This window comes from Scyliorhinus canicula, chromosome 7, assembly GCF_902713615.1.
Source record: "Scyliorhinus canicula chromosome 7, sScyCan1.1, whole genome shotgun sequence".
NCBI lineage: Eukaryota > Metazoa > Chordata > Chondrichthyes > Carcharhiniformes > Scyliorhinidae > Scyliorhinus > Scyliorhinus canicula.
The window spans coordinates 60,013,937-60,030,722 of record NC_052152.1 but is presented as its reverse complement, the minus strand read 5'-3'; the positions used below and the strand labels follow the sequence as shown (position 1 = coordinate 60,030,722).

The 16,786-nt window shown below is 41.7% G+C and overlaps 1 protein-coding gene across 2 annotated transcripts in view; it reads right to left on the bottom strand.

The window, feature by feature from the left end:
* Positions 1-16,786, bottom strand: part of med14 (mediator complex subunit 14) — a 105,109-nt gene that overhangs the window by 29,394 nt on the left and 58,929 nt on the right. Inside the window, exons 21-25 of one of the 2 annotated variants that reach the window (XM_038802115.1) lie at positions 12,479-12,748; positions 10,525-10,662; positions 7,274-7,382; positions 2,995-3,126; positions 2,127-2,306 (exon numbers count right to left, since the gene is read on the bottom strand). In XM_038802115.1, the coding sequence (XP_038658043.1) occupies positions 2,127-2,306; positions 2,995-3,126; positions 7,274-7,382; positions 10,525-10,662; positions 12,479-12,748 (829 nt within the window). The remainder of the gene's footprint in view (positions 1-2,126; positions 2,307-2,994; positions 3,127-7,273; positions 7,383-10,524; positions 10,663-12,478; positions 12,749-16,786) is intronic. The other variant, XM_038802116.1, reaches the window with a different exon arrangement.

The window sequence follows — 16,786 nt, the reverse complement described above, 5'->3', positions numbered from 1 at the left end:
TGCAAACAGAATTATTTTTAAACAAACACAATCTAACTCTTAAAATTTTCCACTACATTTATAATAAAAATTTTTAGACTCCTTTCAACCATCAGAATGCAATTATTTTGTCTTGTTGCTGGCTGCTAATTTGATAACCACAGGATCACGTTTCATTATTGTGCAGATTCTAATTATTTTGGTGAAGTTGAGAAACTTAAAAAATTTTTTTTAGAGTAGCCAATTATTTTTTCCAATTAAGGGGCAATTTAGGCGTGGCCAATCCACCTAACCTACACATCTTTGGGTTGTGGGGGTGAAACCCACGCAGACACGGGGAGAACGTGCAAACTCCACACGGACAGTGACCCAGGGCCGGGATTCGAACCCGGGTCCTCAGCGCCGTAGGCAGCAATGCTAACCACTGTGCCACCGTGCTGCCCTAGAAGTTGAGAGACTTAAAAGAATTTAGAAAATTACTCTCTCTTTTGGCTTCCAATGTTTTGTTTCTGCCAGGACAGGCCGACAACCCAATTTTAGGCTTCTGCAGTTTCAGCCAAGGCAGTTTGCAGAGCCTGGGTGGTTTCAGCCAAGACAGTAGTACTGAGGACAGTCGTCACCCTCAGTTGGATCATCACCATTTTTTCACACCAATAAGCTGCAAAATTAGGCTCCAGTCTTGGGTTACAATTCAGAAGTTCAGGTTTTCTCTATGGCCACATATGCTGTTGGTCTCTCGTCTTTCTGCCTTGCATTCTTATCTCGACCGTTGCACCACAAAAGCGTATTGCCAATTCTCTGCCAGTTTCAAGAGGATGATTCATGCTGCAGATCGATCAGTTGTAATCCACTTTCATCTGATGGATATAAAATTTACTAAGTGGCCATGTCAGCTTTTTTCTGCATGATGGTAACTGTCATTACCTGCACCATTACAGAATTCACATTCCAAGCACGAACAACTGCTGACCAGGACAGATGTAGGAGCCTTTGTCATGCCACCAAGAGACAATGAACCTGTTTTCTCACAGATTAGCATGTGCTAATCCGCTACTGTCCGTGTCAAAACTGGCAGCATCCCATTCATCTATCACCCGACACTCATTGATCTACATGAGCTCCCAATCAAACAATGGCCTGATTTAAAATTTCTCATGTTTGCTTTCAAAACTCTCCATGGCCTGCCCCGTCCATAATTCTATATTCGACCCCAGTCCCACAAGCCTCAGAGCAAATCTAATTCTTCCCCCTTGAGCATCCCCAATTTTAACTGTTCCATCATTGGTAGCTGCATCTTCAGCTGCTTAGGCCCCAAGTTATGGAATTTCTTCCCGAAACCTCTCTAGTTCTCCTTCTTTTAAGATATCCTTAAAATCACTTTAGTTAAGCTTTTGATCACCTGCCCTAATATCACCTCATCAGCTCAGTTTCATATTTTGCTTCATAACATTCTTGTGAAGCCCCTTAGGATGTTTAATCTTGTTAAAGGCAATACATAAATATTAAAATAACCTTTATTAATGTCACAAGTAGGCTTACATTAACACTGCAAATGAAATTACTGTGAAAATCCCCTAGTTGCCACACTCTGGCGCCTGTTCAGGTAAACCGAAAGAGAATTCAGAATGTCCAATTCACCTAACAGCATGTCTTTCAGGACTTGTGGGAGAAAACCCACGCAGACACAGGGAGAATGTGCAGACTCCACACATAGTGACCCAAGCGGGAATCAAACCTGGGCCCCTACCGCTATGAATCAACACTGCTAATAACTGCGCTACTGTGCCGGCCATATGCGTGCGAGATTGCAAAAAAGAATGAGACAAGGTTCCGACAATCTTTTCAGGTGAACAAATGTAAACATAAAACAGACATGTGCTGGTTGGATTTTCAATTGTTGAGAAAAATAGACAGCAGTATTATGAAGGCTATTACATGGTATTGTGCCACTCTTCCCATTCTTCTGGAAACTACACTGAAATTGAAATAATGCTGGGGCGAGGGGGAAAAGAGGGATGCATTAAATGCACCAAATTAAAATTAAATTATATTTCTATCCACTCAAGCAATTGTTACCGCAAAGGAATCCATTTGTTTGTGAAAATGGAATACAATTTGGAAATAAGACAACAGTTGTTGATACCTACTTGTTCCAGCTCGTGGGGAGTGAGATACATCTGGGATTGGCGAATGCAAGGATGGATTTGCTGGAGACATTCCAGGAATGCGTGCTAAAGATGGTCCAGGCAACTGTGGAGAACCAGGCCAGTTTCCAGGACGCTGACTGGGTGACATCATTGTATACGGTGAACTTGGGTCAATTGTGCCTGAACAAAAAACAAACAGGCTAATAGAACTCACATTCTTACACCCACACCAAGCCAGATTCATGCCATCTGCAAACAGCTTATGAAACCTTATTGATGCAATCCTGGAAATATCTATGCCGAACCACTATTCAACTCTCATGAACAACATTTACAGAGAATTATCAAATATCACAGACAAGGTCAGTATGTGAAAATTAATTTCTTGGAATAAAAAAAGCAAATAAAATGTTTTCACGCTGCTAAATATTTTTGATTTCTCACAATACTTACCAGTGTGATTGCTGTATTTTAAAATATTAATTCCTTTATTGTTTTTGTGATACTTTGAAAATAGCTCAGCAATTTTATTTTATTTCAACAAGTTATAATAAATTTATTTTGGATAAAAGGACTGGAGAAAAGTGGCAACATTTGTATGTTTCAATTCGATTGGTTCATCTCCAAACTACATCAGTGAATTTTGGCATTCCAATTTAAGAAATGGGCAGAGTTGATAAAAATCTTAACAGGAAGTGCATCCATTTATGGGATTTTTACTTAAAATTGATCAAAGGATTCAGTTGCATTTGATACTTGAGCATCCAATAGCTCTCGACGTAGTTGAAGAAAGATGCTTGAGGCAACAATCCTCAAAAAATTAAACCAAGAAGTAATTAATTTTAGTCAAATAAGCAGGAGAACTGACCGTGTGGACTTGCAAAGTTTGGTGTCTGTCCCATTGAAATTCCAAGGGAAGATGGTGATGGAGAGGGTACAAATGACGCTGGTGATGGGGCTCGTATTGCACCACTTGGGGAACTTGCTGGATGTAAACTCCCTGTGCAAAATAGAACATTTTTGCACTAAATAAACACCAACAATTATTCCCAATTACCAACAAGTGCTGAGAACTTAATAGGTGTAATTCTTACATTTTTTCTTCAAACTTCAAAATCCCAAAGAAAATGAAAACCAATACTTTATACTAAAGATCAGAAACTGGTTTAAAAAATAAATGTCCCTTTCCTAAGTTAAAAGAAAACGTCCTATTTTTCCTCAAATGTCAACAGAACAGGTACTTGAGGAAGGCAATCAAAAATTACCATAAATCAAAATGCATAGCTATGGGTAACAGAATACACAGTCCATGAAATGCATCTAATTTGCTTTCTGTGTCAAATGTCAAATATTTATTTTAGTTGGAAATGTGAAACTGATGTTTTGTAAAAATCAGCTATAATGAGCTTGAGGCAATGACTCGATATTTTTCACATGATGAGTTGATAGTTGCAACTATCAATATAGAAAGTTGATAATCTTTCCTGCATTCAAGTGTCAATCTATATTATGTATCAAGTCAGAGTGAGGCTTGAAACAATGGCTGTACAAATACAATCCTCCAGCTTGTCATGGGGCTGACATTAAGGGCAAATTTCTTCAAAAACATTGGCGCAGGTTTGCACAGGAATAATGATGAAGCTATCCATTATTGTGGAGTACATTGACAGCAAATTCCATCCTCTTATTACAATCCCAGACCAGATCCCAACAGTAGCTAGGACACGGGACTGAACCTCCAATATTTTAAGTTTATTTGAAAGACTGCAGAAAGAATAATTCGCTCCAGGAGTGATGCATGAAAAAAAATAGAAATTGGTTACTTAAAAAATAAAATGGCTACAATATTAAACTGAGTAAACTTCACATCCAGAAAGAACAGCTGACAATTTAAATCTTAAACACTACTATTCAATTTACTATTAAAGAACAAGAAAGAAAACACAGCTCTCAATCTATTTTACTACGGGAGAATAGCAGACTCAGGATCAGGCAAATCAGAATGAAACTCCTCTCTCCAGAGTTTTCTCCAAAAACCGTCTCTCTCCACAGCTTTCTCCAAAACAAACTCTCTAATGGTTTCAAAACATTTCCTTGCCTTCCTTGGCTCCATCCAACAATAACCTCATCTCTCCAAGCTGAAAAACAAATTATCTCTGCATGCTGCAAAGCACATCAATTCCCCAGGGACTTCCCCAGTCAACCACAGTCCATTCGACTGAAGAACACATTTGTCAATTTCCCCTTCTGGCTGCTAAAACCACCCAGGCCTTACAAAACAGAATGATTAAAAGAAAAATGACCATTTCAGTCAAACACACTCAAACCCAGGCTTTTCGCCCTTAAACTGCGCAACTTAAACTTCTTAAACTTAGAACCCAATATCCTTAAAGACTTCCAGTCTTCACACACACCACATCCACAGTTCTATGCTTAAATCATGAAATTGCTTTGCATTACTATGCTCCTCTACGTTTTGCGACAATAGTGTCTTACCAAGTGACTTTGTCAAAGAGCTCAGTATGCAGATAGCTCTTGTGTGGGCTTACGAGAAACTAAAATTGAGGTCATTGTTGACTCCTTCTCAGAGCATATCAGAAGAGGTCAAACATACCCAAGGATTCATGGGAGATGCTGGCTTGAAAATGGAGAAGGTTCATTCTGGCAGCACCAACACATCGAGAGACTTCATCAAGAATGTGCAGAGGTGAAGTTAAACAATTCAATCACCACTTGTCTTGCATGTGACAGTCTTCAGATTACGCGGTTGAGTTATCAGCCATTTCATAATTATCTAATCAGGGTGGAAGCAAGTCATCTTCGAACCCAAGGCACCACCCAAGAAGGAGAAGACAACGCTGCTCCTCCACAAATTCTGCAATAATAGTATTTTTAAAAAAGATTCATTTATGGGAAGTAGGCATCGCTGGTTAGGCCAACATTTATTGCCCATCCATAGTTGCCCTTCAGAAGATGGGTGGCGAGTTGCCTTCTTGAACCTCTACAGTCCTTGAGGTGTAGGTCCACCCACTGTGTTGTTAGGGAGGGAGTTCCAGGATGTTGCCCCAGCGACAGTGAAGGAACGGCAATATATTTCCAAGTCAAGCAAACCTCCAGGTGGTGGGGTGCTCTTGTGCTTCTGGATGGTAGTGGTCGTGGGTTTGGAAGATGCTGCCTCAGGAATCTTGGTGAGTTACTACAGTGCATCTTGCAGATGGTACATTTGGCTGCCACTGTTTGTTGGTGGTGGAGGATTTGAATGTTTGTGGAAGGGGGAGCATCAAGCAGATGGTGTCGAGCTTCTCGAGTGTTGTTGGAGCTGGATTCATCCAGGTAAATGGAGAGTATTCCATTACACTCCTGACTTGTGCCTTGTAGGTGGTGGACAAGCTTTGGGGGGTCTGGAGGTGAGTTACTCGCCATAGGATTCCTAGCCTTTGACCTGCCCTGGTAGCCACAGTATTAACATGGCTAGTCCGGTTCAGTTTCTGATCAAATCCCCATGATGTTTATTGTGGGGGTTTCAGCGATGGTAATGCCATTGAATGTCAAGAGGCAGTGGTTAGATCCTCTCTGAGAGGATGTGATCATTGCTTGGCACTTGGTGGCGCAATGTAACTTGCCACCCCAAGCCTGGATTTTGTCCAAGTCTTGCTGCATTTGGATATGAACTGCTTCATTAACTGAAGCCGCAAATGGTGATGAACATTGTACAGTCATCCGCAAACATCCCTATTTCTGACCTTATGATGATGGAAGGGAGGTCATTGATGAAGCAGCTGATGATGGTTGGAGCTCGGACACTACCCTGAGGAACTCCTGCAGTGATGTCCTGGAGCTGAAATGATTGACCACCAACCACCACCACTATCTTCCTTTGTGCCAGGTATGACTCCAAACAGCTGAAAGTTTCCCCCCGATTCTCATTGACTCCAGTTTAGCTAGGGCTCCTTGATGCCATATTTGGTCAAATGCTACCTTGATGCCAAGGGCAGTCACTCTCACCTCAGGCATTCAGCTCTTTTGTCCATGTTTGAACCAAGGCTATAATGAGGTCAGGAGCTGAATGACCCTGGCGGAACCCAAACAAAGCCTCCATTAGCAGGTTATTGCTGTCTAAGTGCCGTTTGATGGTACTGTTGACTCCTTCCATCACTTTGCTAATGACTGAGAGCAGACTGATAAGACAGTAATTGGTTGGGTTGGATTTGTTCTGTTTCTTGTGTACAGGATACACCTGGGCAATTTTCCACATTGCTGGGTAGATGCCAGTGTAGCTGTAGTGAAACAGCTTGGCCAGAGGTGCAGCAACTTCTGGAACACAGGTTTTCAGTAGTATTGCCGGGATATTGTCAGGGCCCATAGCCTTTGCAGTATCCAGTGCCTTCAGCGTTTCTTGATATCACGTGGAGTGAATCGTATTGACTGAAGATTGATATCTTGATGGGTTATTCAGTATTAGTTGCTATACCTATCAACTAGCTATCTACTAAACAGAAAACAAAATTTCTCATTCAAGATAAGATAAATTTTTGACCCAGTGCAAATTTTAATTACTGCTAAACAACCTTTTGGGCACTGCAAATTGACTTTTATATTTGTGGAGCTTCATTCCTTCAGATTTTAATGCTTGCTAAAGATCTAAAAATAATTTACATTTTTCTCTTTTGTCTCGCTCCCATAACCCTATTTTTATTTTCCTCTCCATTTCATTTTCTGTAGATGTTTCTACATTGAATGAAATATTCAAACCTACACTTCCTATTTCCTGGTTTAGAATGGTGCGCTTCGGCAAGGGATTCTCCAATCTGCTTAGTTGAAGAGATACACTGGCACATGCCCTATCCCTTGTAGAGGATATTGCAATATATCAGACTCCTGATGACTGTAAATCACCAAAAATGCCCACAAAAAATCTGTGGGCAGCAGTAAGTGCAAAGAATCGCCACCGCTCTTCATCTGTAGTTGAATGCAAATTCCAGACCATTCCCCCCCCGCGCCCCCCCCCCCCCCCCCCCCCCCCCCCCCCCCACCACCACCTCTCCTGAAGGCAGTAACTTAAGTTGGTAAAAAAACTCTGTTTCACAGTTCAAGTACCCTTTATTCATAAGCTTTGACATATAGAATTAAAACTATTCATCACTTACCAGGTGATTGTGTAGGCATCATTTGTGGCGATGGAGTCACTGTATTATGATAGGATGTAGGTGGTGATGTCAACGGGTAGTTTACTGTTCCACCAGATTTGGTGAAAGGCTGAAGGAAACAAATTTGCATATGGTTTCAAGAAAAATAAGAAGTTACCATTTTTATTTGATATACAAGCACCAACAAACCCCATAAGAACTTCATACGTGATGTTTTCTGTGCAATACTGACTGCCCAACTGTAGCTGATGTTTGGAACAAGGACAAAACTTGTGGAGCCTTGATCAGGTCAAACAAGAAATATCCTTCTTTCCCACTCTCTTCCAAGTATTGCTCGGAAGTCTCAACACTTTTAATGTCCACCTGTGATTGGTCTGGAAATGTTGACAGTGATATCAAGAACTTCCTTTTATATTTTATTTCTCACACTTGTGTGAATGAAAGCATTGAAACAGTGTTTTAAATGTTCTTAGGACATCCCAAAGTACTTCACAGTAAATAAGTTACTTCTGAGTGGCAACCATAAGTAACTATAGGCAAATGTTCTCTAGACAAATGGAAACGCAACCTGCATGCAGCAAATGAAATAAATGACGAAGATAAATGACTAGATCGGTTGAAGAGGCATGGTCAACTTGAAATATTAACTGTTTCTCCCCACAGAAGCTGCCAGATCTGCCACGTTTTTCAGCAAAATCTGTTTTATTTCAGATTTCCTGCAGACGGAGCAGGAGTTTAATTTCTTATCCAAAAGACAACACTCCCTCAATAATGAAGTGTCAGCAAACATTTATATGTTAGAGTGGAGCTTCAAACCTATGCCATTTTGATTCAGAGACAAGAGCATAAGTTAATTTGATACTTGGTCTACCTTAAGGTACAACTTCCATTTCATAAATTTCATAGAATTTACAGTGCAGAAGGTGGCCAGAATTTGACGACCTTATTCAGAAACCTTTAAAAAGGTTACAACACGGGTGGCACGGTGGCTTGCACATTTGCAGATGGCACCAAAATTGGTGGCATAGTGGACAGTGAAGAAGGTGATACAAGATTGCAACAGGATCTTGACCAATTAGGCTTGTGGGCTGACGAATGGCAGATGGAGTTTAATTTGGATAAATGTGAGGTGATGCACTTTGGTTGATCAAATCAGGGCTCGACCTACTCAGTTAATGGTAGGGAGTTGGGGAGAGTTACAGAACAAAGATCAGGGGTACAGGTTCACAGCTCCTTGAATGTGGAGTCGCAGATGGACAGGGTGGTGAAGAAGGCATTCAGAATGCCAAGTTTTATTGGTGAGAATATTGAATATGAAATGAAATGAAATGAATATTGCTTATTGTCACAAGTAGGCTTCAGATGAAGTTCCTGTGAAAACCCCTATTCGCCACATTCCGGCGCCTGTTCGGGGAGGCTGGTACAGGAATTGAACCGCGCTGCTGACCTGCCTTGGTCTGCTTTAAAAGCTAGCGATTTAGCCCTGTGCTAAACCAGCTCCAGCATACAGGAGTTGGGATGTCTTGTTGAAGTTGTACAAGGCATTAGTAAGACAACACATGGAACACTGTGTTCAGTTCTGGTCACCCTATTATAGGAAGAATATTGTTAAACTAGAAAGAGTGCAGAAGAGGTTTACGAGGATGCTGCCAGGACTTGATGGTCTGAGTTAGAAGAGGAGGCTGGAGAGGTTGGGACTTTATCCCCTGGAGCGTAGAAGGCTTCGGGATGATCTTATAGAGGTCTATAAAATAATGAGGGCACAGATAAGGTAGATAGTAACATCTTTTCCCAAAGGTAGAGGAGTCTAGAACTGGAAGGCACAGGTTTAAAGTGAGAGGGGAGAGATACAAAAGAGACCAGAGGGAATTTTTTTTCCCCCCCCAGAGGCTGGTGAGCATCTGGAACGGGCTACCAGAGACAGTGGCAGAGGCGGGTACAATTCTTTCCTTTAAAAAACAGTTGGACAGTTGCATGGGCATGGTGGGACAGTGGCCAAATGCAGGCAAGCGGGAATAGCTTAGGTGATAGAAACTGGGCGGCATGGACAAGCTGGGCTGAAGGGCCAGTTTCCCTGCTGTAAACATCTATAACTCAATGACACTGCTGCCTCACGGCACTGAGGAACTCGGGTTCGATTCCGGCCCCGGGTCACTGTCCATGTGGAGTTTGCACATTCTCCCTGTGTCTGTGTGGGTCTCGCCCCTACAACCCAAAGATGTGCAGGTTAGGTGGATTGGCCACGTTAAATTGCCTCTTAATTGGAAAAAAAATAATTGGGTACACTAAAGTTACAACAAAAAAAGATTAAAACACATCACCAGTATCTATATCAAGAGCAGCACTGACGACATCCTGGGAGCTGATAGCCTAAATGGCACACAGTTTTCTCAGTGACATATTTGGTGGAGCACAGAGACTGGAAGATCTCAGATTAAATTCCTGAATGGTGCTTAGGTAGCTGATCACTGTGGGAAAGCAATTGTGGTGATATAATTGGTTGCACCATCCTCAGGCCAGGAACGGGAAGAGAAAATTCATATCAGTAAGGATACCCATTCTTAATTGCAAATCAGAATTTGTGAAACTGTGTTCGGGGGGGGGGATTTCTGGGTTGGGATTTAACTCAAGCAAGAGGCATATTCTGAAACTGCCCTCATTCATATATCAGCAGCCAGCCTGGAAAGTAACCAAGAGAGTTTTAAGAAATTGCTTCAAGCTAATGTGCAAGCAAAAAAGCTGTGACTGAGTTATGTCGTCCTCGAGTCATTTATCAACTCTCGTGACTGAGATGATGTATTGATGTGATGCAGAGCAAGAAAGCTAGTCACCCATTTGGTGCTGGAATTTTTCTTTCCGCTTTACCATGAAAAACATATGAAAGGGGCATGAAAATTCCTAACGAAATGGTATCACAATTTTGATTAGTTGATTTGAAACGTTTGCTGGCTGCAGAACATCATTAGCAAAGGCTGCCACCACCCCACCTGTCACCCAGGGAGATTTTGCAGAGAAAACAGCAAAGAACAAATATAAAGAAACACAAACAACATATCTACAATTAAAATGCCAGCTCTGACTACAACTAATTGTCACCAATATTGTCAATACCGATAGGCACCATTTTGTTGTAAAAGCTGCATTTCTCTTGATCTGCTGTACATAAATCTATTTCCAAAGGATACTTGAAACCGTGCCACATCAATAGCTCCCAAGTGTAGATTGTTCCATAGTTCAAAAGGCACAAATACCTGCTGTGGCTGTGACTGAAGCTGAGACATTAATGATTCTATCATGTCCCCACCGATAGGAGACGGTGGGTTATCGTCTTCATTTACTGACCGTCTACGTGCGTCCTGGGTGCTGTCTACAAACATGTTCAAGAAAGTCTGGAACGTAAGCAAAATTTGACAATCAATAAATATGTTCATGCTAATGCACAAATCAACAAAGTCATGACTGGGTTATCATCGTTCACAGCTGACAAGAAATTGTATTGGTGCCAAGTTCAAGATGGAAATGTTTTGAATAAATTTGTGATCAGATTATATTAAAAATGGTTAAGAAAATATTCACATAACCATACATGTGACATATCTTGCCCACAACCTGTCCTGCCATAAATCCAGCAAAATTATTTCTGTGGTCAAGCCCAACCAAATTTAGTGATTTATTTTCAGAAAGAGCATATAGTAATAATTAAAAAACTTTATTACAAGATTGAATGTAGTACACTCAAAATGAACTACATATTTGCAGATTGTTTTCATTCATTATGGATCCCTTAGGACATGCTAATTATTTCACTCCAAGTTTAGAGTGTTGCTTTAACTTTTCAAACATTAGAATAGCTGGTGATATTAACTGATCTTTATGCATCAGTGAAACTCGATTTTCTTTTGCAATCCCACCCCTTCCTGACAAAGATGGCCTGCAAAGGAGCTGCTTCAAGGCCCCTGTGAATGCTAATCTGCAACTGAAGATCAAGAGGAACAATGTTACCTGGTATCACTCTTCTACACAAACTGGATGCTTAAGAAGGGATGTCTGGACCAAGTGATTTTTCTCAATTCCAAAGAACTATCTAACTCACAATATGAAAGATATACTTATCAAAATTTTGTTTGATGTAATTTTTTTCAAACAAACATTCAATTTATTATTTATTGGATCATGTCTTCTTCCTGTCATATCAGCCTCTATCGTCACTAATAAGGAACAGACGGATCTGCAACTCAGTGGGGCTCACAATTTAGATATGGCAGTGATGTTGATCCAATTTTGCAGAACCCTGGAAAATCACGTTGTTGACTGGTTACTCTGCATTCTTGGTCAGTCGGTTTCTTTCAGCCAAAACGATAATTAAGATTTCTGTAAGTATGTCATTTTTTGATTTTACAATGGACAAGTAAATAAGATTTTTTTTTTTTTTAAATTTCCTACAATTACTTGTCACTTCAAGTGAAATATTTTTCAGTCCCACTGCTACCTGGAGCAACAATAACAAAAACATGTTGACTTTTTCTGCTTGGTATATATTGGTGTATATCAATAGTAATTCAATCATTCTTTTTTTCCCCGAATTTAAAAAAAAGAAATTTAGAGTATCCAATTAATTTTTTACAATTAAGGCCCAATTTAGGTCCAATTAGGATCCAATTTAGGCCAATCCGTGTACCCTGCACATCTTTGGGCTGTGGGGGCAAAACACGGGGAGAATGTGCAAATTCCACACGGCCAGGTGACCCAGAGCCGGGATCGAACCTAGGACCTCGGTGCCGTGAGGCAGCAGTGCTAACCACTGTGCTGCCTGTAATTCAATCATTCATTCATGTTGTTGGAAATTTCTACCTCAAATCATGTTGTATTATATAGATGGGAACACTTTCACAAAATGTCTGTAATGGAAATTAAGGAGGTTTAATGCTGGAAAATCTCAGCAAGTCTAGCAGCATCTGTAGGGAGAGAAAAGAGTTAACGTTTCGAGTCTGATGACTCTTTGTCAAAGCTCCGCTCGAAACATTAGCTCTTTTCTCTCCCTACAGATGCTGCCAGACTTTGAGATTTTCCAGCATTTTCTCTTTCGTTTCAGATTCCAGCATCCGCAGTAATTTGCTTTTATTAAGGAGATTTAAATAATCCAACAAAATACTTCTAAACAATACTATCAATTAGCTCTCTTTAGCAATCTAATAAATTACAGACCTTCAATCCAGGAGCAGGATGGAATCCCTCTACGATCTTACTGTTGTCAAAAAGACTATAGGCACCATCACGTATAGCCACAACGCCTCGACTTCGACAGTATATGTCAATACAGTACATGTTACGGAAAGCCAGTCTGATGTGTGTAGGTGACTGGGGCAATATTGAAAAACACTGATAGGCAGTATTTGTTCGATGCGTGAGACCCAACATTGGCACGGTTGGGAGTTTATTAATAGCATTCAGTGGCGCTTGCGTATCATACAATATCTATGGAAAAATATGCAAGATTATTCCACATGTATTAAAAGCAGAATTTAAGCAGTTTATTTGCATAAACAACCATAATATACACTTCTATTTTATATTTGATCGATAGCTCAGCAAGTCACTGAGATAGACTTTGTAGCCATCTGGGATGGCCACTTCCAGAACACAAAATGGACGCTCACGAAGAATGTAGGGAAATGGACAATGCTAGATAGCAAGCAGGCCTGAATGTATATTTGGGAAGCAGTTACCAGACGGAATCGAAACTCTGGGTCGATTAGCATATCGATGGCCCATCTCTGAGAAACAAAGGACTAACACTCAGGTAGTTGATACTGTTGCAGACACCCCGGCGCCAGAAAGACACGAACAAAGCAAGGTCAACGGCCACCAAAGACACGCCCAGCCATCAGGGCACCCACCCTTTTATTGGTTAAAATCGATAACAATGATCGAGAAGCTGCCCAATTAATTGGGACCAAGTTTAAGGCCCGCCTAAAAGCACGCAAAGCCCCTCCAAGTATAAGAAGGAACCCCCACGAGAGAATCGCTCTTGGATTTGGCTCTCAGGCGGAGAGACCCATCCACCAGCATCACCAGAAGCAGGTAAGTTTAAGGTCAATGCTCGCTACCAGACGGACGACCTTAGCTGTTCTCCTGTTACCTCTTCGAACCCAACAGCCTCAGATCCGAACAACGGCCATTGTTCCTCTGACTAAGTGGGCACCCGAAGTTAAGTATAGGCGTTAGCGTTAGAGATAGTTTAGTTTGTAGTACTGTTGTGCACGAGTAGATCTTACTGCGTGTGTAAATAAATAGTATTGACTTTGAACAAACTAACTGGAGTATCGGCTCTTTGATCGGTATTCAGTTTGAACCTTGTGGCGGTATCGAGAGATACCTGGCGACTAAGTGTAAACATAATTAGGATTAAGAAAAGCGACCATATTGACTGCTATATTTATAGCAAGTAAACAGAGCAACAACTTCCGGTAACGGCATGCAAGGAGATATGAAATGAAATGAAATGAAAATTGCTTATTGTTACAAGTAGGCTTCAAATGAAGTTACTGTGAAAAGCCCCTAGTCGCCACATTCCGGCGCCTATTCAGGGAGGCTGTTACGGGAATCGAACCATCCTGCTGGCCTGCTTTCAAAGCCAGCGATTTAGCCCTATGCTAAACAGCCCCCTGATATTGCGCACAACGTAGCTCCTGCCAGGGCACTTGGGTGGGCAGTGGCATTTTTCTTTCTCTTTACTCTGGGTGAGGGACTGCTTCGTTAGTAGCAAAGTTAGCTAGCTAACACAAGTGAGGTGGGGGGAGGAGCTGCAGCTCGTTGGACCAGTTTTGCTGGATTTAATGAGCTTAGCATTTTTGTTTTGTTGGGGGTTGGAGTTGGTAGTATTGTTCATTTTCATGTCATCAATATACATTTGGAAGAGTTGAAAGGGTTAGTTCACTGACAGGGATTACAGATTTTTCTTTGTGTCATTTAGTGGGTGGATGGGTCTTGTGCCTGTACTTTCTGGGCAGCTGCTTGATAATCCCTTTCAGAGGCGGCATGGTGGCGCAGTGGTTAGCGCTGCTGTCTCCCGGCCCCGAGTCACTGTCCGTGTGGAGTTTGTCTGCTTGGGTCTCGCCCCCACATCCAAAGATGCTCAGGATAAGTGAATTGGCTTAGCTGAATTGCCCTTAATTGGGAAAAAAATAATTGGGTACTTAAAATTTTTTTTTAAAGAGGTAATCCCTTTGGGTGGAAATGGCTGACTGGGATTATTTTGGGGGGGGGGGGGGGGATGCAATTTGGTCAGTCGACTGGAATGTAAGGGGGTTGGGGGATCCAGTGAAATGGTGGAGAATATTAGCTCACTTAAAGAATCTGGGGCTGATGTGGTGTTTTTGTAGGAGACCCATTTGCGGGTAAGGGATCATACCAGAACAAAGAACAAAGAAAATTACAGCACAGGAACAGGCCCTTCCAGCCTGCGCCAGAAGGGATGGGTGAGCCAGGTATTTCATTCAGCCTTCTACCTTAGGGCACGGGGATTTTTGATTAACAAACGGGGTCCTTTTTGATCCCAAGACCATGGCGGACATCAACGGCATGATGGTCAATAGGTTCTTCACTAGAATGTTGGTGGTATTGGTCAATGTCTATGATCCAAATTGGGACGATACGCCATTTGTGAGGAGGGGGTCGTGTTGAATTCCTGATCTGTACACGCATCAACTGTTATTTGGAGTGCATTTAAACTGTGTACTTGATCCCAAGTTTCATCAATCTAGGTCTAAGATGTTGGCACCTGACAGAGAAGATTGGTGGGAGGGGCAACTCCATAGTGGTTTCTACACCCAAGAGATAGATTTATTCTAGGAGAGACTTTTTTCGGATAGGTAGGTCTCTCCTCCCTTGGATGAGGAAGATGGAATGTTCAATATGTCTACCACCTCTACTTAAACTGATACTTCGTCAGCACACCTTAGACCTTAAAAAAGATTTACCAGAACTTAGAAGGCCAGGCAGTGATTTAATCAAAATTTACAAGATATTAAGGGAACCCAATAGGGTAGGTAGAGGAAAGTATTTTGGTTGCCAAGTCTAGGACTGGGGATACAGCCTTAAATTGGAGCCAGACCTAGCAAGGAGTGATTTTTGGAAACATTCCTACACAGACGATGGGAGAAGTTTGGAACTCTCTTCAGAAAAGAGTAATTTGATGCTAGATTAGTTGTTAATTTAAAAAGAGATTGACAGGTTTCTGTTCGCCAAAGGTATTAAGGGATATGGAATTAGGTCACAGATCAGCCATAACCTAGTTTGAATGGCAGAACAGACCGCAGAGGATAAATGCCTACTTTTGTTCCTACAGTTCTTTCCTGAGGAGCAATCATGCAGTGGCAGATAAACTTTAGCAATGATTTTCTGGGAATTATGACATTCAGGTTTCAGTTCTTTAAAGATAACTTCCAATGCGAAGCTCAGGAAAAGATCATGGCAATTCACTAATTCTGCAAACCAACAAAATCAATTATTTTAACAGCTTTCAAAATAAGAAATTTAACAAAAAATCTTCTCAACTTGTCCGAACATCACATATTACAGATCAAACCTAAAGCAGGTGACAACTGGCCACAAAGCAGAAGATTTTGCCAGGTGCTTATCATAAAGCTTAATACTGTTAATGAGTACCAAATGCATTCTTGGCAAGGTCATTGATGAGCACTGATTAAATATTTTATTGAGACATTCATATAAACACATCAACTCAGCCATAACACAAAACAAGAAAACAGGGCTGCAAACAATTAAATACCTAATACCCCACACCATCCCACTTCCCAACTCTTCCCCCCCCCCCACTGCTGATATCTTAACTACTTCCGAAGAAGTCAACAAACGGCTTGCCACCTCTGTGCAAACCCCTCCACAGACCCTCTCAAGGCGAACTTCATGTTCTCCAGCCTGAGGAACTGTGCCAGGTCACTCACCCAAACTGCCGGTTTCAGCTGCCCCGAGTCTTACCATTCCAATAAGATCAATCTCCGGGCTACCAGGGAGGCAAAGGCCAAGACATCGGCCTCTCTCGCTCCCTGGGTCTTCTGATATTCCAAAGATGGCCACCTCTGTACTCGGGACCACTTTCACCTTCAAGACCTCCGACATAATGTCAGTGAACCCGTGCCAGAATCCCCCAAGCTTCGGACAATCCCCAAAAATGTGGAAATGATTCGCCCACCTATCCTCCACTGCTTCAAAAAACCTGCTCATCATGGCCACAGTCATATGTGCCCTGTGAACCACCTTGAACTGAATAAGACTCAGCCTAGCACATGAAAGATGATACGTTCACCGTCCTCAGAGCCTCCTCCCACACCCCAGCCTCCACCTCCCTCCCCAACTCTTTCTTCCACTTACGCTCTACTACCCCTATTGGGGCCGCTCCCAATCTATCAATTTCTTATAAATTTCCAACACTTCGTAATAATGCCCCACCCCTCCCAACCCCCCAGGGAGAGAACATCAGAGGCGATTGAC